At 37.9% G+C, this 26,883-nt stretch overlaps 1 protein-coding gene across 2 annotated transcripts; it reads left to right on the plus strand.

Moving 5' to 3' along the window:
- Window positions 1-173: 173 nt before the first annotated feature.
- LOC145774205 (phospholipid scramblase 1-like) lies at window positions 174-22,160 on the plus strand. 2 transcript variants are annotated; one of them, XM_082585383.1, is made up of 8 exons: window positions 174-307; window positions 2,050-2,206; window positions 3,526-3,603; window positions 4,201-4,277; window positions 11,689-11,819; window positions 13,596-13,825; window positions 14,324-14,382; window positions 21,956-22,160. In XM_082585383.1, the coding sequence occupies exons 1-8, from the start codon at window positions 269-271 to the stop codon at window positions 21,986-21,988; spliced, it is 804 nt and encodes a 267-aa protein (XP_082441509.1). In that variant the 5' UTR covers window positions 174-268; the 3' UTR covers window positions 21,989-22,160. The 2 variants fall into 2 exon arrangements, with proteins under 2 accessions (XP_082441509.1, XP_082441508.1); XM_082585382.1 differs by lacking the exon at window positions 21,956-22,160 and adding an exon at window positions 17,386-18,964.
- The last annotated feature ends 4,723 nt before the right edge of the window (window positions 22,161-26,883 follow it).

Raw genomic sequence — 26,883 nt, forward strand, 5'->3', positions numbered from 1 at the left:
AAAAATATACTTTTTAATATACGATTTCGATATTTTTAATGCTCTTGGCTCAGCATCAGCAACCTTTGACTAAATAGGCGATTGCTATTATCATCAGCTGAAGATTAATGTTCTTTTCATAAATCGGAAGTACCGACTATGACGTAACAAATCTATTGTGATCATACAGGATTTATTGTACGCAAATAGACAACCTGCATTATTAGACAGAAGCAGTGTTAGTAGACATTTCTTGTTAGTTTTGCAAGTTTACGGCGAAACCAAGAAAATGGAAAAACAAAATGCCTCTTTTCCAGGACAACAGCCTGTAAGTACATTTTCATTTCTGCAAGTTCAGCGATAGATTTTCATCATTTGCTGATGCCGTGCAGTAGATTTTATGTAATTTACTGATACGAAACAGCAGAAAAGTAGACTTACTTCCATTGTAGTCTAAAACGCAACTGAGAATTTGAAAGCCGCTGAAACTAGTAAGTCAAGTTTCATGCTTTAAATAATAGATTGAGTTTCGCTTAACAGCATGATCTTTACTTATTTCACAAGCGTGGATGGAACGATTTTTTTTAACCTAAAGCTGTGGATTTCTCATGTGCAATGACTGGGGAACTGTGTTCCGATTCCGAAAGTTCGTAGCAAACCGCTATTACCACAGCAAACTCGCAGCATCAGGGTGAAACAGATCGCTCCATCTATATTTGTAAAATAACTAATTTATAATTGCCCTTAAATCACTGTTGCAGGACTTGCACCAACAACCTGGCAGTTATGGGTATTGCTTTCCAATCAGCTGTATGTTTTTTAAATGCAAGTGTTGTTTTGAGCAAACGTTGCGTAAATAGCAAAAGTACTTTTTTTTACCCATCTGCGTCGGACTCATCACCCACCCACTAGGAAGATACACTTTTTAAGCAAAAACTGATTGTTAGTAAGCTGCTGTACAACTACAAATAAATTTAAATTTCTGAAAGTAATCGAACGTGGAACTATTTACGGTGAAGTGTTTTATGACATGAGGTTCAAGGAGCACTTTTGGATCCGGCAAAAAACCTATTCAAGAAGCCCAAGAACTTGATCAAAACATTGTGTGTTTTTTTCCATAGTGCGTTTGAATCCAGCTTACATTTTCAGAGGAAATGCTTCCTTTTGGGACAAAATTGCCTCTTCGATGATGTTTGTAACAGGTTTTTCCTCAAGGCAGATTTTTATATTTTTATTGGTGTCTTTCGTTCAACGCAAATTTTGAGAAAGTTAATTTCCTCTTTCCTGCTAAGATAATATACAATGTCGGCCACTCGGCCTACATTGACATGACGTCGGTTTCTTGACAACTAATCTATTGTTCTCCTTGTGTTTTTCAGAATTGTTCTTGATGTGACATCACATCAAAAGCAGTTTTAATTATACCAATCTAGTGCTTTGACTGGCTTCAGAATTTTCTTTTTAAGTGTTTGTTAATATTTTTCGTTATTGTCTCTCCTCAATTTCACAAAAACAATTGGATTTTGCACAATAGCCTAAATGAAACTGTGATACATAGCAAGCAAAACCAAAAGCGATGTAACCTAAAAATCCGATTTTGCTTAAGTTTGCAATTTCATAGTTTTCATGCCATATGGCATTATGTACCTGGATAAAAATTCCTTAGAATTGTGCATGGTCCTGGGTCAAAATCATTCTCTTATCGCCTGTGGCCGAAAGCAACAGTTGTATAAAACTGCAAAAGCTTTGCAAAAGTTGTTGCTGCAAAGCTTTCGTTTAGGAACAGTGTTGAAAGTAAGCCGGAACGGTTGAGAATGGCGTTCTTTCGAATCGTTCCGGCCTATAAACACCCAACATTTTTACCTTGGAGAAGTCTCGAAGATTTTTAGAAACGGTTAGAACGCCTGGTGATTCTAATCAAAAAATAAAGAACCCAAAATGTAGCCCATATATAGCCCTAAAGATGAAAACAAAAACATTTGCTGAACATGAGTTTAGTATCCACATTCTGGGTTTTTTATTTATTTTTATTAAATATACATCAAGTTTTCATAAATTTACGATTTGTAGGCCGGCTTCCAGCAACCGCCTCAACCACAAGGAGTTGGTGTACAACCACAGCAATGGATGGCTATGCCAGCAGCCTTGCCCGGTTGCCCTCCTGGCTTGGAGTATCTGACCCAACTTGACCAATTACTTGTGCACCAACAAGTAGAGTTGTTTGAAGGTAAGATACAAGTCTCTTACATACTTTCACAAATCGAAACTACTAGAAATTTTGCTTGTTTATTTGGTTTCTTTATTGTTTGAATAATTTTATTTCATTCAAACACTTTCATGCCAACGAAGCAAAATTACTTGTATCCTCCAAACTTATACTTCACTTGTAAATGCGATTTGTTGTCTTGTATTGGCGATTAAAGAAACGATACTGTTTGTATCCGTTAAGATTAAAGGGAATAATTGAACAAGATGTGACATATTTAAAAGACCTTTTCATGTAGCCTGCTAATGCCATGGTGTTATGAAAACATTTTATTTGTTAACCACAAAATATCGCTGTGAAATAGCCTGGTTGGTTTTTCATTTTCAGGAACTCAGTCAGTGAAATTCCGTTGAAGGCAGCAACCTACTCTATTAAACTCCCAATATCTTGTGTTTATTTAATAGATGAAACGTCGTATCTGGTTGTTTTAACGTCAAACAGTTTCATTGTAACTATTGTAAAATCCCAGGACAATGCCTCCTCGCTGACTGTTGGTTCAAATTGTAAAAGTTATTAAAATATTTTATTAAAAGAACATTTGCCTGAGCAAACAACAGATCACAGAACAACAACCCGACGAAACAAAGTTGTTGTGTTTCCAGATTAACTAAATGTGACAAGACGTCTCCATTCTCCGCGGGTTTTTAAGTTTCCAGTACTGTTGTTAGGAAAATAGTCAAGTGTCATTTTTACTGTAACCACAACAGGTATCGCTTATTCCAATTTTTTAATACCTTCGGGCTCAAAATCTAGGCACATCGTCTTTGTTGACCATACCGACACCAGGTGTAGGCTATAAAAAGTTTTATCGGTATTCTCTTGGTATATCTCACCGTGGTACACTTTCAGATGGTGCTGACGCTTTGCAACATTTGTGAAGTGCGTTATTTATACAGAGTTGTGTCATGCAATTATTTACTCTTCAACAAGTCAACTTTAGTTGTTTTAATTTTTTTCAAAATAGAATACATTAAGATTTCGTGGCAGCATGTAAATTGAAACGAATATTTTCTCGTGCTTTCTAAAAATTTGTTGCAATTATTTTTTATCAAGTACTTTTTTATTGTGAAAAAATATTTGAATCAATTTTAAGATAATAACGTCTACCCTTTATGATAAAGTACGTGTTAATTTGAAGAGAAGGAGACATTATTTATGGTCTCTGTTAAAGAAGGACCTTTGGTGGGCTTTACGTGGATCCCTTGTGGACTTTACGCCCATTCAAGGTTAAAAAGTGTCGCAAACCGACCTCTTTTTTAATTTACTTTTTTTATTTTCAGCATTTACAAACATTGAAACAAAGAACAAGTACGCCATCAAAAACAGCGTCGGGCAACAATGCTATTTTGCCTTTGAAGGTAGGTTTGCAACATGGCAATAACAACACAGTCAACTCCCTTAAAAACTAAATGAGTCAACAAGCACTAAACGAAGAAGTGATACTTTTGTAGGCATGTACAGTGTACACCACTTACTGGCATATGATGCAGTCCTCATTGTAAGACTGTCATGTGACGCCGCCTACTTGCCAGCAAAGCAGTTTTGGACGCCAATGAGCCTTCTAAAAATGTGAAATCAGAGAGAACAATAGTAAGCTCATCAAGACTTATCACAAAAATTGTTGCTGCCATGTGTCACCAGATGCGAATATATATGAAGAAAGGATACATTACATAGTTTACCTCTCTATCAATTGTTAAGACTTTAGATTACAGAAAAAATCTCATCGTGGTTATAAATATCAAAGTAATTTGATACTGAAGTATGGTAACCCAGCCTTTTTGATTATTCAAAGCCATATCAACTTCAGTAGCATAAAGCTTTTGTAAAACATCACAAGTTAGAAAACCAGAACAAACGATGTCCTTCAGAAAGCATTTGGTTTTGATTGGGCTTTCCGTCAAATAAATCGTAGCAACGATGAAACAAATTTATTCTTGCTTTGTTCGTTGCAGAATCTGACCTGTGCATGAGGTTGATGTGCGGACAGGCTCGTGGATTTCAGATGCATATTGTTGACAATTCTCAAAGGGTATGCTACTCGTTTGACAATAAAACTTTGATTGAATTTCATTAGGCAGTTCGCAAACGACGAAATCCGTCACTTTTCATTGATTCAACGTCTACAGACGTTGAATCAATGTAAAAATGTCTGATTTTGTTGTCTGGGTTACAGCACTGCAACATTTCATCAAATTTGTTTTTGGTGACGTGTTGGCAGGATAAAGGATTAACATAAAAGCTGGATAAACATAAAAGTGAAACCTTCAGCTTGAACTTAGAACTCTGCGGAACAAACTTGCTCTTTGCATCGCCTTTTGCATTAAGTGACGCTAAATCGAAGCAATAATGCTTCATGTGAACTTTTTAGGGTTGCATTGTCAAAGCTTTGTGCTGAAGCGTTTTAAGGCACAAAAGAAATCTCAATTCATGACGATTTTTATGGCAAAGTATAAACGCTTAATTGCCATTAAAAGATTTAGTAATGAAAACCAGGGGCGTACATCATACGATTCACGGGACCGTACAGTGGTTTATAAAGTTTGTTATAAATAGCAGCAAACACCACTGCTGCTACAAAAGTTTTGGATCCTCTTGCGTGGTATTTACCGAACGATATTTCTATGTCTCCGAGTTGTTTACAACACGTATTCACTAATCAACACCTGTTTATAAATAAACAAAGCATATCAATGCATTTTATTTTGTTTGTGTCAAGGATGGATCCAGGAGGGGGGTGTGGGGGGGTGGCCACCCCCCCAAAAAAAATTCAAAATGCCGCGGGAGTGGGGGAGGTGTCAATTGTGTGATTGTCACTATTGAATGTATTGTTATTTTAGGAATATTAATCTTTTTTTTCTATAACAACTTTAAATCATGATATTTATTTGGTTTTCAGATTTTGATTCACTTGAAAAATATTTATAAGTTAGGGTTTTGTAGAAAATTAAGATCAGTAATCAGTATATGTAGCGTAAGTATGCCTGCAACCAATATTTTGTCATATTTCCGAAAGCGGCCCCGGCTTCATGCACCAAATTCCGATCCAGTTCCGGAATCTGATAGCAACAATAGATCATCTTTTAATAACAACAACTCATCTCAACCGGACTCATCTTCTTTAAACACAAATGAATGTTCAAGCAATACAGCTCATTCATCACAAACTTATTTACCCAATGATATTGGCAGCAAAAAATCTGGACCAGCTCAACCAATTCTTCCTGTATATCCCCGAGATGCGAACATCACAAACCCTAGATACTGCAAATCATTCCAGAAAACTTGGTATCAAAAACACAAATGGGTAATCTATAGCATTTCCAATGATAAAGCGTATTGCCATTGTTGCATTCATTTCAGCACACATGCGTCAGGGCACCAAGAGCTGGCATTTACGAAAGAAGGATTCAGAAATTGGAGCAAAGCAGTAGGTGATCAACGGAAAGGTCTGGATAAACATGCCCGAAGTGCTCATCATTTACAAGCTGAGATACTATGGAACAACTATCACTGCAATACAGTCACCATTGCTGATAGGTTGGTACCTCACAGGGCACAGCTCATTGAAACCAACAGAAAATATTTCAGAATTATCCTTCAGTATATTCAATACTTTGTTTTGCAAGAAATTCCTTACAGACACTTACATGAGCATGATGAAGATGCCTTGAATCAAGGAAATTTCGTGGAGTTATTGAAGATCACGTGTGAAACAAACCCGGTTTTTGAAGATTTGAGAAACAGCATCATGAAACAATATTCAATCCATCAAGACTACTGGAGTAAGACGATTTTCAATGAGTTTGTAGAAGCTATGGCTGATGAAGTTAGGACCCAGATTGGTAAACGTATTGCTGAAGCTGGAATGTTCTTTCTTGTTATTGACGAATGTAAGGACAAAGCTGGCCACGAACAGTTGTCTTTGTGTGTTCGTTATTCCGTAGGCTCAACTGCAAAAGAACGTTTCATTGGCCTTGTTCGGTTGTCAGAAAACTTTTCAGCTGCTGCTATTGCTGAAAAGATACTGCCCCTCCTTTCTGCTCTTAGTGCAGACTCTGTTTTTTTGGGCTTGACAACAGATGGAGCCAGTGTTCTATTTGGAGTTCACAGTGGTGTTGCAACTCGTTTACGGAAAGTTTATGGCTGGATTGTGAATATCCATTGCACTGCACATCGTTTGAATCTTATTGTTGGTCAAGTTGTTTCTCAAGTTCTGCCCTCTACTCTTGGAGTTATAAAGCAATTACATTCTTGTTTCAATGCCTTAAAAACTGCAGACACCTTTGAAAAGCTACAAAAAGAACGCAACGAGAAAGTTCGAAAAGTTCCAGGTTATATTGAAGTCAGATGGAGTTCATTGTTTGAATTGACCCGAACTGTTGTTGACAGATATCAAAGTATACTGATGACACTCGCTGAACGGAGTAATGACACTGACAATCAAGGTATTGTGTGTGTAGGTATTTACCACAAGATGGCTAACTCAGCATTTGTTAAAGATCTTCTAGTGTTTTATAAGGTGATTGCACTGCTACAAACATTATCAAAATTGCTTCAGGAACGTTTTATCAACTGGCACCAGGCTTGTGCAGAGATCAGATCTACAAGGAAAGCATTAACATGCTTAGAGGAAAACCCAAGTTTTGTATCCTCCCTTGTGGATTCTATCAAGAAGACATGTGAAGATTGTGCCATCCCTTTGAATACAAACAGTGCTTTGTGTCAAACTCGTTCACAAAGCGACGAGTTATTTGAAGGTGATGGAAATGTCCAAATGCATGTCCAAGTTCAAGATACATTGAAGAAGGTTGCTCAAGCTGTTGGAAATTTTTTTGATGAACGTTACTCCACTGACAATATGAAACTTCTTGAAGGCTTAAATGCATTGGATCCTCGTAGTGATCATTACATGTCGTTTGAAGGTGTCAAGCCATTAATAGATAGGTTTGGTGAAGCATTGAATTTCTGTGAAACCGAGGTAGAAATGGAAATGCTAAAGTTCAACAGCGGTAGCGGCCTTGCAGATATAAACAATGTCTCTAGTCCTTGCATAATGAGGTTGATGCAGCTAAGAAATACCATTGCTGTATCTTCTGCAGAAGCTGAGAGATCATTCAGTTGCATGAATCGCATCAAAAGTAGAATGCGTACCCTATTAAGTGATGAAAGAACATCAGACTTGACATTGTTGTCTTTTGAGGCTGATATAACAAAATCACTTGATTTAGACACAATCATCAGCTCATTTTCTGCACAGAAAACTCGCAGAGTGCCATTCATTGTAAGAGTATTGTTTTGCCTACAAAGGCTATAAAAAGCATGCTTCGTGTCCAGTGTGTCAGAACCTTGGTTGCAGTAGTTGCAGCACAATGCACCTATTCAAAAGTTAAGGCGCCTAAATGCTTTGAATTTTAGGCACATGTTACAACAATTACTGGAAAGTGTTCCATTTATTGTTTAAACTCTAATTACTTTATCGTCTTTGATAACAACACCATTTATGGCCGTCATGCAATAAGGTTATTTCTAATGCATCTTGTTATGAAAGTTTTTGGTAACAACACCTTCACGATCGTCATGTGATAAGGATGCATCTTAGATAATTATTAATGTATCTTGTTATCAAAGACTTCTCTGTTATAGGACAAAATGTGCCTATTCAATAGGGCAAAAAAATTCGCAATGCGTTGTTATGTTTTGACACACTCTATCATTTCTATATTTCATGGTGATTCCCTAATTGTATTCATTTCAAGAATATCCCATTAAATCTAAAATCCGTGTGCTGTACTAAAATAATAACTTGGGTGGGTTTTATTCATGCTTGTGTTTAAGACTTGATTTTTCATGCACACTTTTCCGTTTTCAGGTCTTTATTAATATTAAACAAAAACATCTCTAATATTAACAACATGTATGATTATCAGTATGCCAAATACAGCAGAGACACATTTTGACAGTGCCACACTGATGGACTTCCTTGAATGAAAATAGATTTCAGCAGCACCCCCCCAAAAATTAGAGGCTGGATCCATCCCTGGTTTGTGTTTTGCGCGAGATGTTTTGAAGTAATAGCGAAAGGCATTGACACACTTAAGTGTCTATAGTTGAAACCATGCGGTGTGCCTTTTCGTATGCGCACTGCCTAACCGGTGTGTATTTCACAGTATTCCACACTTTTACAATAATGTAAAGCGGACAACACGTTTGTCAAATATATCAGGATCCGTCATACTTGTTTATAATGTGAAAGCTCACACTGCCATTTCCAAGTTACTATGCGGTCTTTATGGAGCTAGTTGGGTAGTCTAATCGTAAAAAATTGCACTCCGTTGGCTATATCTGACTGCATTTGTAAGGGTAGCTCGGGGCAAGACTAGTCACATTTTGGTATTATTGTGTATATCTTCACATAAAGTTAAAAAGGTCTCAATTTTTAGTGTTAAACATTCATATTAAGGTTTCCTTAAAAAAGATAGCAAAAATAAAGTGAAACTTATTTTTAAGTTATGATACAACATCATTTTTACGACAGAGTCAAATGACTGGTTTTACCCCTAAGTAAGGGTAAAACAGATCAGTGTTTTTTTTTATGAAGGAAAGATTATATTTACACATACAAGTGCAGTTACACATACAAAGCATTCTACTGCAGCACATTTGTTCAGAACAGACATCAGCAAACATGCTGGATTCCATTTTATGACATTATTTGTTCAATTGCTGTGCCGAGTATTCATGGTTCTTCTGGACGACAAAACAAACTGAGCAAGGAAGATTATGACAAAATTTGCCATTTTTGTGTTCACTGACGATGAGGTCCACATGGTACATTACAGTTGTCAAATGTTAGAACAATTGCTTTGTGAACAATTGATAGAAACGCAATTAAAAATACACTTTAAATGTTTTCTAGTATAGTTCAATATTGTTACATTTTTTTTAAATCTTTTATTTGTGATTTTTTGCGTTTTTGTCCAAATTTTGACGCACACTTTCTATAAGAAAACATTAAGAACCACTGATCAATTTTGCATGGTAAACTTACTATATCTTAGTGAATAAGTGGACAAAATTTCAGTGCAATGTTTCACTAGGGTCATAGGTAACCAAGATATTAAAAGGACCCCACTTTTTCCTTTTTTTTTCATTTCGACCCATTAAATAGCCTACCTCCCGAACCCTTCAATATTTTGTACTGATATTTTCTCAGTTCATAGAGAATCTTGCAAACAACATTTATACCAAATTTCAGCCAAAACCAATCAAAAATGGGTTCTTGGTGAGGTTTTAAAATTTTGAAAAATTTTAGCCAAGAGCTGGAAACGGCCCACTTTGGATGTCTATGACCTTTTAGAGCAGGGCTTCCCGATTCGTTTATCACCCCACACCCCATGGGATTGATGAAGCTAATCTCGCACCCCCTGTTTGAAGCGGAATGGTTCTGAGAAAAAAATTCAAAATACGTACGAAAACAACGCAGAAAAGCAGCTCAACGGCCTTTATATGGCTAATGAATAGGAAAAAGGGCAGCCTTCAACAACGCAATCACACAAAATACAAAAGCGAATAAATAAAGAAATAACACAGACTGGGAACATAATGGCGTTAATCAAGATCTTTGACTTTTCTCCTGTCTCTTTTTTGCAATTATCTGTTCGAAACGTGGAACCTTGTGGGACAATGCAATACACAGATCATTTTCGGGGTCCAGGGCGTTGCGGTATTTATTCTTCATGTAAAGTAGAGACGAAAATCCCGATTCCCACAGCCAAGTGGTAGCAAATGGAACCAAAACTTGCAATGCTTTCTTAGCCGTAGTTGGATACCACTTTGAACGCTGCACCAGAAAGTTTCGAGTGAGCTGGACCCATAAAGCAGCTTTGTCGATTGGCATACTTGCATATCTATCAGATGTTCCTTATGTTCATCCTCATCTCCCATCTTCTCTAATTTGAAGGCAAAGGGGTTGATGATCCAAATTTCCGGTTCTTCCAGATCTCCTGGGGAGAAATATCCGTCAAATGACTCTATCAGGCTTTCCAAGTTCTGACTGATTTCTGCCTTGATATATCGTATTATCCGCCACCAATCACGTGACGTTCGGACCACAGCCTTTTTGTTATCAGCAGCTTGTCGGGTGGTATTTTCTTGTTGTTGTGCATTATGCTGTATGGGCCTACATAGAATGCTCTGAGAGATAATCACCACCTCCCTCGTTAAACAAAATCCATCTCTATATACGGTATGGCTCTTCTTCATCCGTGAATTCTCGCACCCCCAGTAACAGCTACTCGCACCCCCAATCGGAAAGCCCTGTATTTAGAGTGACAATGTGAACGATGTTGTTTTTTCAATATACGGCAGAAGTACTATCACCTGTAAAAAATTTGGGTTGTTACCTAATTTGGTTTAGCAGTAATAGGGCCTCAAACATGGCCAAAAATCAAAAAAATCGTGCCCCCTTGGCAGACCCCCCACAAACTAAATGCTTCATAACTCTGGTGTTTATCAATAAAATTCACTCAAATTTTGCAGGTGTTCATCATCTAGGATAGTAAAAAGGTGTGTAAAATTTAAAGAAAATCGAGAGGTTGCATTTTTTAACTGTGTGAATTAACACGGAATGGCCCTACAAGGGTATGTTGCATGACACAAAATTTTGTAAATCTTAACTCACTCTCACACTAGGATAAGCTGACTTTTGATGTAATAGGCAAATATAATACCCTATGAACCAGGTAAGCCTACAATGACAGTTTGGTTAAAGAATTTAGTATTTTCACCAATTGAGGCAAAAGTTTGCCACAGCACTTCATGACTGACTTGTATTGCCCCAATCAAAATAGCTATGACTGAACAAAAATAAATACCTATTAAAACTAATTTCCAAGGAAGAACTACAAGATGAGTAGTTTTGAGACAAAGTACAATAATTGTACTTGCGTTTAAACTAGAAAGTCTTAGTTCAATTAACAATTTTCATAGTGTAATGCTCTGTTTAGTCTAAACCACAAAAAAAAAGTTAGTCCAAAATATGAAGGTAAAATTTTACACCAACTTACGTTTCGCAGCCTAGACCAAGACAGCAAGCAAAAACTGCACAGCAGTTGCTGTTGTCACATCACAAAGGAACCACTAAGTGCGCTATTAAAGCATTTTTTTGAGTGTATTAGTTCCAGAAAAAAAAGTTATGCTTGATTAAAATCAAACTGAACGGTTTTACCCGACGACTTGTTTTGCCCCGAACTACCCTATGTCACATCCATATTTTGAGAATAACTAACTTGCAAAAAACACAAGCATTATCACAGTGCGCAAGCATCTCGCAAACTGTTCTAAAGCAAATTGGAAATGAAAAAAATTTATTGTGATTTTTTGTAATTTTGGAAAATTAGAGTTTGTAAGAAAAAGCATTAAGTTGGTCACAACCTTTCCAGGAAGTAATCCGGCTAACCAGGCCCTTCAAATGCTGTGCCGGATGTTGTTGGTGTGCCAATAGCGACGGATGTGCCTTCACAATAGACGTGGAATCGCCCGTCGGGACAGTTATTGGACAAATCAGACAATCGTGAGTTTTTGCATGTTTTCTTTATAGTGCGGTAGGCTATAGATGAGATACTGCAGTACTGGTCTCATTATTTGCTTCAGTGTAACTTTAATATAAATATTTAGTTACTGAGCTTTGGGAAATGAGAGGATAAGGTTCTCACCATACTGGGCCTTCGGCGCTTGCAAGACTAGGGTGGTTACATCTTGGGTAGAGATGAACGGCGTTTATCAACAACCAACTTAGCTGAGTGTCGAACCAGGTTTGCATTATTAGAAAGCCAGCGCCTCATCTGCTGCGCTGACTCACCTGCGCATGTAAATATAATATTGCCATCAATTAAAATAAATGGTTGTTAGCATCGTGAGGATAAAATTGGGGCAAGAATGATGAAATCCTCAACAAACGCCTGTCCCTGGTGTTTACAATCGACCCCTACACGCAGATATATTTTGATTTATACGAGAAAAGGCTTTTCGTGATCTGGCGTGGGTTGGACATTAAAGTAGATTCAAATATAAACAAAAAGTTTTCTTCCTGCCTTCAGGACATCCTCATTCTGTTTGTACAATGGTTGCATTATTGCGCATTACTTACTGCATTATACCAAATTTGGGTATGTGATCCGTTCATTGTCTACACTCTTTACACACTCTGTCCATAGCTACTTTTAAAGCGTTGACGTGAACTTAGTTTGTAGGGCATGTTGAGTGAGTTGCCGTCTTGTGTGCAAGCGTAGGGATCGTAATGTGGCATTGCCCACATTTCTTGTCGATCATTCCTCGACTGTGACTGGTTCGACGTGAGGCTTCACTTTCAGTGGATATCTTTGCACAAAAATAGTTTTGTACAAATTTTGTCGCTGAATGCCTTGCACGCATGTGTTGCCAAGGCAACAAAATACTGCACTTTACTCAGAGTCAACAAGCACTAAACGAAGAAGAGATACTTTTGTAGGCATGTACACCACTTACTGACATATAATGCAGTCCTCATTGTAAGACTATCATGCGACGCCGCCTACTTGCCAGCAAAGCAGTTTTGGACGCCAATGAGCTTTCTAAAAATGTGAATTCAAATGACAGAATTTTATGCATCGTTTCAACGTCACATAACATTCACAATGGCGACGCTAGACATCGAACATGGCTAGAAAACAAAGCAAATTCTGCTAGGGCAATAGCTTCAATTAGGATTAGATTTTTGACATGTTGCTTTGCTTGCGTACTTTTAAATATCATACAGGCAAACCCCTAGACCACAAATCTTGCTTGCGTAATTTTTTTCAATGATGTTTCATATTTTCTATTGCGCTGAAAAACGAGGCCAACTTGATTTATTGTCTTGCGTCAACCGTTATGAACGTACAACCGTTATGTACAACCGTTATGATGTTTTGCTTAATGTTTCGGAGTGTGAACCATGTGATTGTAGCATTTGGCTTGTAACTTTACACAAGCAGTTCGACTACCAGCTACGTTTGCTATTCAAAACACCACTTATTTCTACCCAGGGAAAAACAGATTGAGTTATTGAAAGAAAAGCCGCCGAGAGATGAAACTGGTCACCCTACTTTAGTTTGTGCCATATGCTCAGTATAATGATGACCTCATCTCATTCTTGAGATTCAGTTACTGTGGGTGGATTACTTTTACCATTTTTAGTAATTGTGAACACTTGTTCCAGCTCCCTCTACTAGTTGTGGAGGTGGATCTGGCCTCTCTTGGTAACAGGAACGTCATCGGATTAAAGTTGAGCTACTACTACTGTACTTAATTATTCATTGTTAATATTCAGGCAATCATGCTGGAAGCCACATTATGACATTCTGGATGCGAATGGACAGAGAATATTCCACATCATGGGGCCATGCTGCATCTGCCATGGCATCTGTTGCACTTGTGACTTTCCTTTTGAGATCTTTACCTCCACCGACACGACCCAAGCCCCAGTTGGCCGGATATCCAAGCAGTGGTCGGGGCTGGTCAAGGAAATGTTTACGGACGCGACCAACTTCTCCGTCAGCTGTGAGTAGGCTAATTCTTTTATTGTTTATGTTACAAATGTAGATACAATCGACCTGTTTTAGCCTGATGCTGCTAGTTTGCTGTGGTAGTATCGGTTTGTCACGAGCTTTCATTGCGACTAGTCATTGCACATGACTAGGGAACTGTCTTTCGGTTCCGTGTTAGGTGGTCTAGTTGTAAAGTGTTGGAATGCTTGATGACCTGCAAATGGAGGAAGTGTGGAAAATCAACCGTTACTCCTTAACTTGTAACTTCCGAAAGTAGGATAATATCTATATACAAAGTGTAAACTTTACAGTAAAGTATTTTTGTAGGACGTGCAATCCAGTCAAGACACTCTAGATACAAACGTAATATGTTCCTGTGTACGTATATACCACGTGACGAAACAAGATCATGTGATGGCATGATGTCATGTCGCAAAGTTTTTGTTTTCATTCTATACAAAACAGCTCTTCAATGGAATGTAATATAACTTCGACTTTATTTTTATTTCAGTTCCCAAGGACCTGGATGTTAAGATGAAGGCCGTACTGCTTGGGGCAACCTTCTTGATCGTAAGTAACTAACTCCTGCAAATATACGAGTTTGACTAAGCGGTTTGAACTCGATTGACTTTCTTAGCTATCACAAATTTTCAACCATGGCAGAGCGTAGCCTAATGGTTGGAGGATTAGTATCATCATCATCACTTTTAAAGTAACTTGTATATGACCCGACCCGGAGTTGAACCCAGGCCTACAATTATTACCAAGGTCACATTTGTCTGATAAACTAATGGAGTTTCGAAACTGGATTAGAATTGCCCATTTTTTGTCAGCACTGCGACTGGCAAGAAACAATGGGTTTGTTCAGTGCAAATTCCCAGACAGCAAATCAGTCGTTTTTACATTGATTCAATGTCTGCAGAATATATAAAAAAATCTGAGTTCTTGTCCAAAACCATTATCCACTGGATCACGTGAACGCGGAATTGTACATTGTATGTTAAATTATATTTTGGTCTGTTTGTGCCTTTTGGTTGCTCCCGGTTCATTCTCTCTTTGCTGCTGCCACGGCCAAGCACATTATCTCGCACACTACTGGAGCCAGAGAAATGTTGTGGTGTGGGATGGTGTAAACAAAAACTGTTGACTTAAAGGCCTATTAAATGAAATTTTCAAACGGGAATTAAGCACTAAAATGCGTAAACTGAACATTCAAGAACATTCAAGAATACAAGAATTTGAAAACAATACACAAGGTAATGTTTTCAAAAAACATTACCGATTAAAATTTGTTTTCAATGGCACTGGCAAGGCCCAAAGTCCAATGTTTCATTTATTTTTCATTTTTTTCAAAATGACCAAAAAGTGGAAAACTGCTCGAGAATACGTCACTATCGACAGCAATAACAAAAGCCACGTTACCACATCTGATGTTTTAACATCAGATCTAATGTTTTGAGCAAACTGTGTGATGTTTTGATGTTGAAATCTGATGTTTTGATGTACACACATACATTACACAGCCTACAGTTAAATCGCCGGCAGTAACAACTTTTGCGCGATCAGCTGATTGCTAATCTATAGTGACGTAACTGTACAGTCGCACGCTTCGCTGCTCACGCCCATTCCCGTTTTGAAAGCTCTGACAAAAGCACGCGTGGAATGCTGATCAGACCGCAATGGGGCAAAATTTTATTAAAAATCGTTTTATGGTGGACATATACAACCAAGCAACCACGCGGCATTTAACATAATCCATTAACATTGAACATAAACTATAAGCTACAAACGTTTTCGGCCATACACGCGTTAGCCCTTTTCAAGTAACAAAAAAAAAATAACTGCTTATCATAGCTTATTTACAATGAAATTTAATAACTGATCTAAACACTGAAATTGAAAAACGAAATGCAAAATGAAACTGCAGAGCATAGGAGAAAGGCACATCACATGGCGTTTAAATTACCCGAGGCAAAGACGCATCATATGACGCATCAAGAACAGACGTTGAGTAAATAAGAAGCGCCTGAGGCAAACAACTGTGTATTGAGGCGAGGATTGTATGATTTTATTAGCAAAGCCTCGTGGATTTTAGTGTCGAATTCGGTGGAACATTTACGCATAATTCTAAACGACTCCAAGGATGGTTTGTTATTTGAACATGTTTGGCAATCGAATATGTGATCTTTAATGGCACTTTGCTTGTTCAAATTAGTTAAATCTAAGTGCTCCCTCACTCCCGTGGCCAAATGCTGAAGGTTGAAGAAAGTGACCTCTTTACCAAAATCGTTTTACGGTAGCATGCTAAACACAAAGAACGTGGAAAATCGCCAAGTCAGGTTTTTCCTTTAGTATCCCTTTAAGAGACGTCGAATTTCGTTGGGTTGCCAGGTTACGCTCCAAGTCATCCGTTAAAAACTAAAATAACTATCTTTTTTATGGTGAAATTTAGTTACGTTTGAATTGTTAAACTCACGCTGGCATCGGCTATACAGGTTTGTATTGCAGGTGTTGATCTAACAGGCCACCGCGTGCTAATAATAGGAGACTGTCCATCTAATTGTAACCTTAACTCCATTAAATGTCACCTGTAACTTTATTTCGTTGGCTGTTATGTTGCGCTAAATTTATGTGAATGTCATCACCAACATTTCCTTTCTAACGTCATGCTTCGTTAGTTTACGTCATGACTACACAATCTCTTGTTTTCTGAAGCTCTTTTTAAACTAACTGATGGTGTAACTGTAACACACCTAACTATAGGTTACAAACTAAATAATATGTCTAATCACTGACGATTTCGTTTCCTTTTGAAAAAAACTTTTCCCTTAATTTTTTTTTTCATTTTTGTGTTGAAATTTCATAGACTTAGGTCTGAGACCTACATAAAATTTGTGCTGCGTTTTTGCGACACCATTGCAATGGAAGTGTAGGTAAACTGAAACCGGTCAATGCTGGACTCGGCTGTTTTCTCAATCAAATCCCGTATTGCTACTGGCAGTCTTGTTGAGCTGAACTGGAATGTTTAACCTTGGGCCAGTCCAGTAACCACATAGAAATCCTTTCTGACTGAATATGTGCTTTGATTTCTATCTAGTGGGGATGTAACATTATTGCTTACACCTGTTCGTTCGGCCTACTCACGGTTTGGTTCACTTCAATACATTAAGTACGTCATCTTTACTGTTTAACGGATTTACATTCTTGATATGCGTGATCTTTCCATTTCTACGGCGTAGGAGGGCGTGTTTAGTACATTCCCTTGGAGGAAATTCACCCCTGGTTTAGAATTTTGTTGCAATTTTAAAATCCCTAGGGCCTAGAATATGCGTGGTAGCCATCTTCTTGCAATCCTACAACCCATTGTCATGGTTAACTCGACCTTCACAATGGTTGGAGCGTACGAAGTATAGGAACATCGTGCCTGTGAAAAACAACTACTTGCTTTTATTTTGTTATATCCAATCGTGCACTGTACGAAGTGGTCGGATACTTTGATTTCATGTCATCCTCCAAACGTGTCATAAAGTGTCTTGCCAAAGCATATGTGTGATGTTTTGTTCACTTGTGCAGGACATGATGTTCTTCGAAAATCAAAACCAACAATAACTTCAACCGTGCTGCCTTCCTTGTGGAGCATCGACTTCCATAAATTCAAACTCAGTCATGCGTGACATCTCGTGGATTCATGATGTAAAAGTCTCGATGTCAAATGGTTTCGTTTTCTCAAGTTTTGGTCTCTATTTGCTCATTCCCTTTATACATTCACAATACAAGGCACTAACAGTCTCTCGCACTTTACGTGTTTGTTTTTAAATTTGAAAGAACTGATGATTAATGCACAAGACTTGGTTTGATTAAAATTATAAATTTTCAAACAGTTTCCTGGTAATGAAGAGGGTCTTTTTACATTGTCATCATTCAAAGAGTTTTATTGTGAAATCGTGATAAGCGTTCATCGGGTTATTTTGTTATATTGTCAGAAACAGTAAATGGTGTGAATGATTACTGATTCTTCATGTTATTTGTACCATGTCTCCGATGCCTCAACGATACTAACAACTTGCAGAATTATACATCTAACAATAAATTAACTGTTTTAGCTTTAGAAGACGTCTTTATTCAACAAAGTACCACACAAGTTTTCTCATTAATTTAATTTTTGATATAGAAATCTAAAACTTACTATTTTAACTTTTTGTGTAGTGGAATAGAGTTCAATTTTGAGAAAATAGATTGACTTCGACGTTTGTTCAAAAACTTGATAAACAAATGAACCTGAATGTAGGCTACCAATACTGCAATCACCGGAGTTTTCTAATGATTTGTTTTACATTATTTCATTGAAAATGCGTCACAGTTTGATTGAATAAATTAATCACATCAATAATAATGATAACTATTTACTAATTAATCACATTTATCAAGGAAAATTAAAGCAATTAAAATTGCGACGAAAGCAATCCCTTTCATTAACTCTGTTTAAGAACCTCATTTGATTTGATTTCCATCGCTTTAGTGGTAGTAGGGCTGCCCAACACTTTTGCTGTATATCCAGCAACTTTAAGTTGTGAAGCTGGGGTTTCTGAGAAGATGTTATACGCGGTGCATTTACTTTCAATACCCCCTTGTTGAATAGTTAAACATGTTCATACGGTGCTTTCGTTTACTCTAAAGCTGAATCCTTGTCTGAAAAATAAATAATTTGTTAACTTACATAACTTCTTGACCTCAACATTAGTGCTGGGGGATGGATCTCGCTTAAATTTTAAAACAAAAATAGTAGTCTTTGTGTCATTAACAATAATAATCATCATCAATGCTTTTTTATTAACAACACTGTTTGTACAAAATGTCGACAGAACTTTCTGTTTTTGAACACTCTTCAAAAGGTATCTTTTTCATTTCTGTACAATTTGATTGCGTTGACATCTATTGTTGGTGTATCATATAGCAAGCTTGCGCAAGACAACTGATTAGCTTGATAAAATTATTTGTTGAGCAGTAATTTTTACAATAGTTTGTGAATATTTTTATTATTAGCTACTTAAGATCATTGTTATTGCACATTTGATAATTGCAAAAATGTTTTTTCTTTATGTTAAGCTATTCTTTCTGTATAACCCAGTAGCAAATATATAACATGATCATACTTTGCATTCTATTATCAGATGTTGCGGTGTTGTAAGCGACTTTGTCTGCATCTATGGCGACACTTAGTGACACGTCTTACCTTCATACGACGCGAGCTTTAAAAATAATTGGAAGTTGACTCGCTAAAATCGCGCTTGGTAGCAGTCAGTTGCTCGTATTTCTTAATTTACCAGCGGAATTGGGCTAGTGTAGAAAACACAAGAAAAATGACACTCGCAAGATGCAGATTTTTGGGTTAGTTTTGATGTTATGCGGTAATTGGAAACCATCTAGATCTCCAGGTTACCTATTATAAAAGTTCCCGGCTTCATCTGGTTGTTGAAAACACTGCTCACCTCTACCCAGGGTATAATAAATTGGGTGGGCATAATTGCTGCAGGAAAGGCGTCCAAGAGAAAGGAACTGGCCACCCTACTCTCTTTAGCGCCGAAGGCGTGGTACAATGAAAACCTTATCTTCTCACACCCGACACTTGAATCAAGTATGGGACCACCTTTATCATAAAAGTATAGCCTCAATTTAAAAAGATATAAAAATTACAGAAAATATCAGTTTTATATGTTGTAATCTGTAAAATTCAAATACTAAGTTGATCTCAAAACGCAAGCTAAATTATTTTTGTTATCCAGAGTATTTCTTTCTTTGCAAATGTAATGACTAAAAGTTTCGCTTTGTCTCCCCCTCCCCCGGTGGTTCAGTTGGTTAAGCGCTTGACTTCATTAACGAAAAAACTTAAGATTAAATGGCGCTGATTTAACTCTCGGGTTGTGCGCTTGCGCAATGCATTTCAAGGACAGCTTTCAATTAAGCGGCTACGAGAAGATGAAATAATTTACAGACAATAAAAATTAAAAACTTCTTTTGTCAATTTTGGTGACCAGGCATGCGTCAGTCGTTCAAAGCCTTTACAAGTATGCCAAACTACCAGGATTAAGTTCTCAAAGAAGTTTTCTTAGTCCGAGTGTAAAAATTCGTACGATCAACGGTAGGCTATCAGCACATCGTAAAACAAGTTGCCGGCAATCTTTTTGATTTCAGTGCAACTTATGATATAGTTTTTAGTAATTCGTTTCTTGATGTGTTTTCTTGGGGTGTCTAGCTAAAAATATGTGCCCGTTCGTAGAGACAGTCAATTTTGTGTTGGAAGTTTACTCACCGTGAACATCGCATAAAAAGCCATTCTGTCATCACATGATGCTCGGGATAGAGATTCATTGGAACCAGCATCGTGACATCCCATGGGGAAAGTGAAGCCCAGCATTATGTGTCACAATTTGACTAAATAACTCCGACTTACCGAGTTTTGTAAGCGAAAGCTGTTTGTTGCTCTAAGTAAGATTCGCATGAATTTGTGAGTCAATATCATCAAAAGCTTCATGTAGCCTAGCAATTTCAAATTAGCATACCGGTACAAGCTTTATTTTCAGCAAAATTGCCCGACAAAAAAATCATATGACCTAGGGCTACCATATGTCCTCTTTTAAGAGGATTTGTCCTCTTTTTTCAAGAAACATGAATTGTCCTCCGAGGACACTAAAAAATGCTCAAATGTCCTCTTTTTTGACAGTTTGAGTTTTCATGCTTATGTGCTTGATATATTTTCAACGGGATTATATTGCTTGATGACGTTTCAGCGACGGCTTGTAGGCTATGTGTTTTCTAAGCATTTTGTATAGGCCTACCAATGTAGCATGCTGATTTATAAATTCTACAAGAAATTGGCGCATGATGTTGATCTTGAGCCCGGCACGCAACCACTGAGCTAACGGGGCGTCAGCTCTTGTACTCCGTGTACTTCACATGGTCCTCTGTAGCCTATATGCTTCAGCAAAACGTTCAGGTCGTTGCGGTCATGGTCGAGAACGCTCTGAAGAGAAGTAATCAGGCTTTTCACGCAAAGCCGAAATGTGACTTAAAAATATTTCGTTCATTCGTTTTTACAAAATTTATGGTTGTTTTTCTATGTGTCTAAAACAAGTTCTGGGGGTATTAATTGCCAGATGTCTTGAAAAACGATATGATTTCCTACAAATTTTATCATATTTTCAACAAAAGGCCCAACATGGCCCCTTTCGATTGATTGATTGAATCTTTATCCTCGGGCTGGGAAAGCTTCTTGAAGAGCTTAATCCTGGCAGTTTCGCATACTTGTAGAGGCTTTGAATCACTGACGCAGGCCCGGTCACCGAGGTTGACAGAGTGAAGTTTCCGATTGTTAAAGTCTTGTTGCCGAGAAATTATTTCATCCATTAGATACCGCTGAATAGAGAGCAGTCCTTAACGTGCGTTGCTCAAGCGCACACCCCGAGAGTCGAACCAGCGCCCCCCCCGGCTACGCCTATGGACTACAGCCTACTGTTTTTACCACATTTCTAGCCAATAATTTAAAAAATTCGAAGGCTTGGCTACCTGGAGATCATGCCTGATTCGTCACATTTTGCAGATTTTTGAGATCATTCCTGTGACTGAAACTGTCCAAAAATTAGGTATTTTTTTTCATTTTTTTGCTGACTCTTAATAATATAAAATCATTTGTTGTCTTAAGGAAGCACTAAAAATGAGAAAGAATAAGTTAAACGTTCTGTCAATCTGTTTTCTTTTCTTTTTTTTGTAACTTTAGCTGCGTAGGCCTATACTGCAATGAGCTAAAAAGATGTAGGGCCTAGTAGATTTTTCAAGCTTAAAATTCTACTTGTTGGCAAAACGTGTCCTCTTTTAAGGCGATGAAAATATGGTAGGTCATAATGACCTAACCTATCATTATAGGAGTGGGCTGGTGTGGCCTTTTACATTTTCAACACAACGTCATAAAATATGAGTGACCTCCAATTCTAAGTTAGTATGGCTAATGTCAGAAACTTTAGTGCGACACTTTGGGTTTATGCTTTAACGTTTTGAGTTTTGAGATTCTTGGAAAATAAGTTTCCTTCAAAAAGTCATTCTTGTTCTAAATGTTAATTATATTTTGTTTTATCTAAATTTACCACAGGATATGATGTTCTTCGAAAACAAAAACCAATGAAAACCTCAATTTCCTTTCCGACAGAAGCCTGCCTTTGTGGGACAACAGTCAAGTCTCGTGGACTCACGTTTTCAAAGTCTCATTGTTAAATGGGCTCTCACATAGTTGTGTTTGATTTTTCCCTTGTTATTGTTTGTTACATTCAATACATTTATAATACAAAGCAAAAAATAGCAAAATAGTGTTGCTAGAAACTTTCGGTTCTACTTATCATTTTACACGAATTTTGGAAAACTACTAACAGACAGGGTCCAATTACCTCATGTTACTAAATAATTCAGCTTTCTGACTATAAGTTATTTTGCCGCTCTCCCAAGACACTGAAACTTCAGAAAAACTTTGTAATTTTTTTAATTTCTTTTGTGTGTAGTAAAGTTTTGATTGCCCTTGTTGCATTTGCAAGTGTTGTAATTGTAACTTCTCTACGAAATCGGAGTGTCTAGGGAGCTGACTTTGTTCAGCTCCCATCTTATGGAGATGCCTCAACGTGGTGTAGAGGTGAACCCAGGCTGAAAACTAGGCTCATTCCTAGCAACTCCTAGGGCTAATAGACACACGTAAAAGTCCCCAACGGCAATTTTTTGGCGGAAGAGGGCAGTATCTGACGGGCAGGCATCCTGTAAGGCGGGCCTCCACGAACAGAGTATAGGTTACCCAGCGGCACGTTGCTACTAGTTCCCCTGAAGCTACATGTTTCGATCTTATTGGACAGCAGTGGACATGGATCTGGCCAAGAGTGTGTGCGTAGCCCCCGCGTAGCTATGACCATCTTAAACAACCATACAAGCGAATGGCCTTTGTCTCAATTTGGACCTGGACCAAACAAAGCCCAATGACGATGATATCATGGGTAACGGAGGCAGGCTTGGTAGAGTTGGAAGCCTCCAGCCCGGTTTCACACATTGGCGGTGGATCTACAGTATGATGATCGTGTTCCAAGCTAAAACTACCACGTCCCCCACCCTCCATACAATGTGCCTTTTGCCCACGTCTTTTCCATCATAGATTGAGCCTTCAAAGCCACATAGGCTACGACATCCAGGCCCGGATTTAGGGGGGGGCAGAGGGTGCAGGTGCCCCGGGCCCCCCGACTTTTGAAGGGCCTCCTACGTGGAAAAAATGTGATTTTGTGTTATTTTTTTTTCCTTTCAGCCTTTAAAGTTTCTGCAAAATGCCGTGCAGTACTGGATTAATCCTACTGTAGACGTAGAGGCGTTTTTTCGAGCCGTAGGCGCAAAAAATTTTTGCACGGGGGCCCCCATCAGCTAAATCCGGCCCTGACGACATCACCATCCAAAGCTAAATTCGATTTGAAGACAAACCAATGCTCGGACACAAGCTGGACCCGACGACAACGAATTGTAATTTAAGCCTATAGCCCAGCCTACTATTTTTACAACAGACAAAATAAAAGCTTTTCTATATTTTCTTTTCTCGTTTTGGTGGCTGTGCAAATTTAAAGATAGTAATTTCTTGGGTAGCAATTGCCCCTTTCCATCCTCTGAATACGTCTCTGGTCAGTGGTCATGGTCAGTATAGGCTATATTGCTTAATGGTCAATGTGGCTTTTTCGTGTTGCAGACTATAGCCTACTTTTTAACGAAACAAACATCCGTAAATAGCCTAGTTAACAGGACCTGTCATTGGCATATTATAAACCATTGGCCTGTGACATCTTTCATATTTTCAGCACGACGTCATAATATTTGAGTAATCTCCTATGCAAAATAGGCTAAAGAACATTAACAGAAAAAGAAAAACTAAATCTGACAAGAAAAATCTCAGTTACCGAATCTCCGTTTATAATTTAAAATTTTTAACATTGTTCAAACATTAGGCTAGTTTTATTGAAAACTCACTCCTTTGTTTCAGGGCATGATGCTCTTCGAAACAAAACAACACTAACCTCAACTTCCTTTCCGACAGTACCTTGGCTTTGTGAGACAACACATCGAGAATCACGTTTTGAAAGTCTCAATGTCAAATGGGCTCTCATATTGATGCGTTTGATTTTTTGATGTTTGAAGTCGTTTTACGGAAAAATAGCATCTTCTGTTTTTTCAATTTTGATAGGGAAAGCAATGCTTCCCTTGCTTGCATTGAGGATACGCCCCTGCCAGTGGTGTACTCTCCATGCATGCAAGGTATGCACTGCATGCCTTAAAATTCTAACAAAACCAGGAATCTTTGAGAAATAGCGAAGTTATTTATTAGAAATTGAAAATGTTAATAGCAGAACTAGAGTTGTAAATGCAAAAAAACGAACCGTTTTTTTTTCAAAAAAAATTTCTGGAAAAGTTGCAATTTTTTTACAATTTGCAGCTTAGTTTCGTTATAGTGCACTTGAAAAACATCAAACTAGCAAAATGGTTTTATTGGTGTGCTGAAATTCCTAAGTGTTTGTGCTATGGCAGCATATGTTTTTTGCATAGTCCTACGTTGTGTCACTTCCTTCGTCATTCTCAGGCATGTTTGTGGCAATAGACCTGACAAACATTGAATTAATGCAATTTGATACATAGCCTAACATAGGCTAATGTAGATGAGTTAATTTCTTTTTCCTTTTATGGAAGCGCCCTTTATGGAAGTTAGCCTACGATGTGTAGTATACGAGCACTGGTTATTCTTGTACACACTCAATGGGTTGACGAAATTTTGGAAAAAACAAGATGGCACTGCAGTGGCGTCTTAGGCGAACACGCCGGCAGACAAAGCCCGTTGGTGTGTTCGCCAGACGACACCCAGCGGTGGGGTCTGGGGGGCCCTCCAGAAAATTTTAAAACATTACTTTGAATTTGGTGCATTCTGAGAGCACTTTCAACAAAAATGTGGGTATGAATATTCCTGTAAAATAGTGCTGTCCGGTGGCATAGTAAAAGAAAAGGATAAGATCGTGTTTTCTTTGGCATTTTTTGGAAATAAAGCTAAGTCTCTATGTTTTTTTCTTGCTAATATCTGGCTGAGATATTTGAATGTTTGGTATTGGCAAAACTTCCTCTTTTAATGCAGTTTTGCTTAAAATTAGACAAACTTTGTTTTAGAGACATAAAGAGACTGAAAGAATCATTCTCAATATCGTGACGTCACACGCGTGCCAAAGGGGGGGTTGACCCCCCCCCCCCTTAGCTACGCCACTGGATGGCAGAATTCAGAACACACATTACCTTGTTTGTGGTAATTTAGGCTACTAATGCAAGTTATTGCCAATAGCTTGTTTAAACATGTTTTTTAACTGATAGCTTAGCAACGATGTGAAACAGAAGTAGCCTATTCCTTTCGTGCGTTGTAAGGTCTTAAACACTTTGCCATTGATGCTTCTGCAGATCATTCGTGACATAATGTAAGAGATCTTATCACTGATATTTTTAGCTGTCAGAAGTAAGTGCATTTGTCATAAAAGGTTTAGGTTAATGTTCCTTTCAAATGCCCACCACCCATGTCAGGCCCGCAACCAGCAAATATTTTCGGGGGGGGGGCATTTAATTTTTATCAAAGAACAAACATTAAAATGATGCATTGTGACATTTTTATGTTAATGTCCACAAACAAAATCGTTAGCATGGCTTCCAACCAGCGTAGCCTACTTTCGGTTTCGATAGTCTACACCAGTGGCGTAGCCAGGAAAAAACATTGGAGGGGCCAAATATTTGATGAATTGAAGAGAACGACAAAGTGTTTGATTTAAGACATCGCCACCTGATGTGCAGTGGCGTATCCTGGTGGGTTGAGCAAGGGAAGCAATGAAACTGGTGGGGGTGAGAGCATGCCGAACGCACGCGTATTCTAGGGGGGTCCGGGGGCATGCTCCCCCGGAATTTTTTTGCAAAATTACACTCAAATAATGGATTATAGCGCTTTCTGGAAACACTTTTAGGATAATATTTGTATGAAATTTATTAGCAGATAAACAGCTATTAACTTATTAAAGGTAGCTCTTACACACGAACGGGCAAAATCTGCGGATAAAATTAGAGAACACCAAAAACTCAGCTACACAAAAACCCAACAGAGTAAGCCATTCTGAAATTGCTTCCACAAATTAGTTAAAAGAAACGTAAATCCAATAAATTTTGCGCGATTTACGATTTGCAAAATTTATTGGTGTCTTTCTGTGTGTCTAAAACAGCGGTTCTCAACCAGTGGGCCATGGCTCACTAGTGGGTCATAGAAGCATTTTGAGGTGGGCCACAGACATATTTTAAAAATTGAAAGATTTATTGAAACATTTTGTTTCATTTTTGTCACTATAGTCAATTTTACACTTGTGTGTTTGTTTAGTTAGGCTACAATGAATGATGTTGCTGTTTTTAGCTACAAAGTGGCAATCATCATTCTATCTAATTATTGCAACATACAGTACAGTTTTACATCAACTCAGTTTTTACAACACTGTATGATGTAACAAACTACTACTTTGTGGTTACAATTAAGCCATCTTTATAAGCGGTAGCCTTGTTGAACTTCTGCAGATCCGCGTTTTTAGTACGGTACGTGCAGCATTTTGTTTTGTGGATTATTTTGGGGAGGAATTGACAATACAGTAGCCTACTTGAAGCTTTAAGTTTGATAAAAATTACATTCAGTATGCAGCCTACATCAATTTTTGATAACAGAGAAGAAAAAGGACAATGCGTATTATGTTGTAAGGTTCTTAGTCAACCAAATTACAAGGAGAAGGATGAAGATGTGAATTTTTTTTAATGAAAAGAAGATACTGTGAAGCGTCAGCGCCTGGATTCAACAAGGGGATTCCAACAACATTCCAAAGGCAATGTTCTGCTGCTTTTGTTTATAAACCTGTTTTGTAATTTTTTTCTTACATAAAAACTGAATGGGCCACAGAACTTTTATGCAAACAAAAATGGGCCACGAAAGAAAAAAGGTTGAGAACCACT

Source organism: Aplidium turbinatum, chromosome 7 (assembly GCF_918807975.1).
Source record: "Aplidium turbinatum chromosome 7, kaAplTurb1.1, whole genome shotgun sequence".
Lineage (NCBI taxonomy): Eukaryota > Metazoa > Chordata > Ascidiacea > Aplousobranchia > Polyclinidae > Aplidium > Aplidium turbinatum.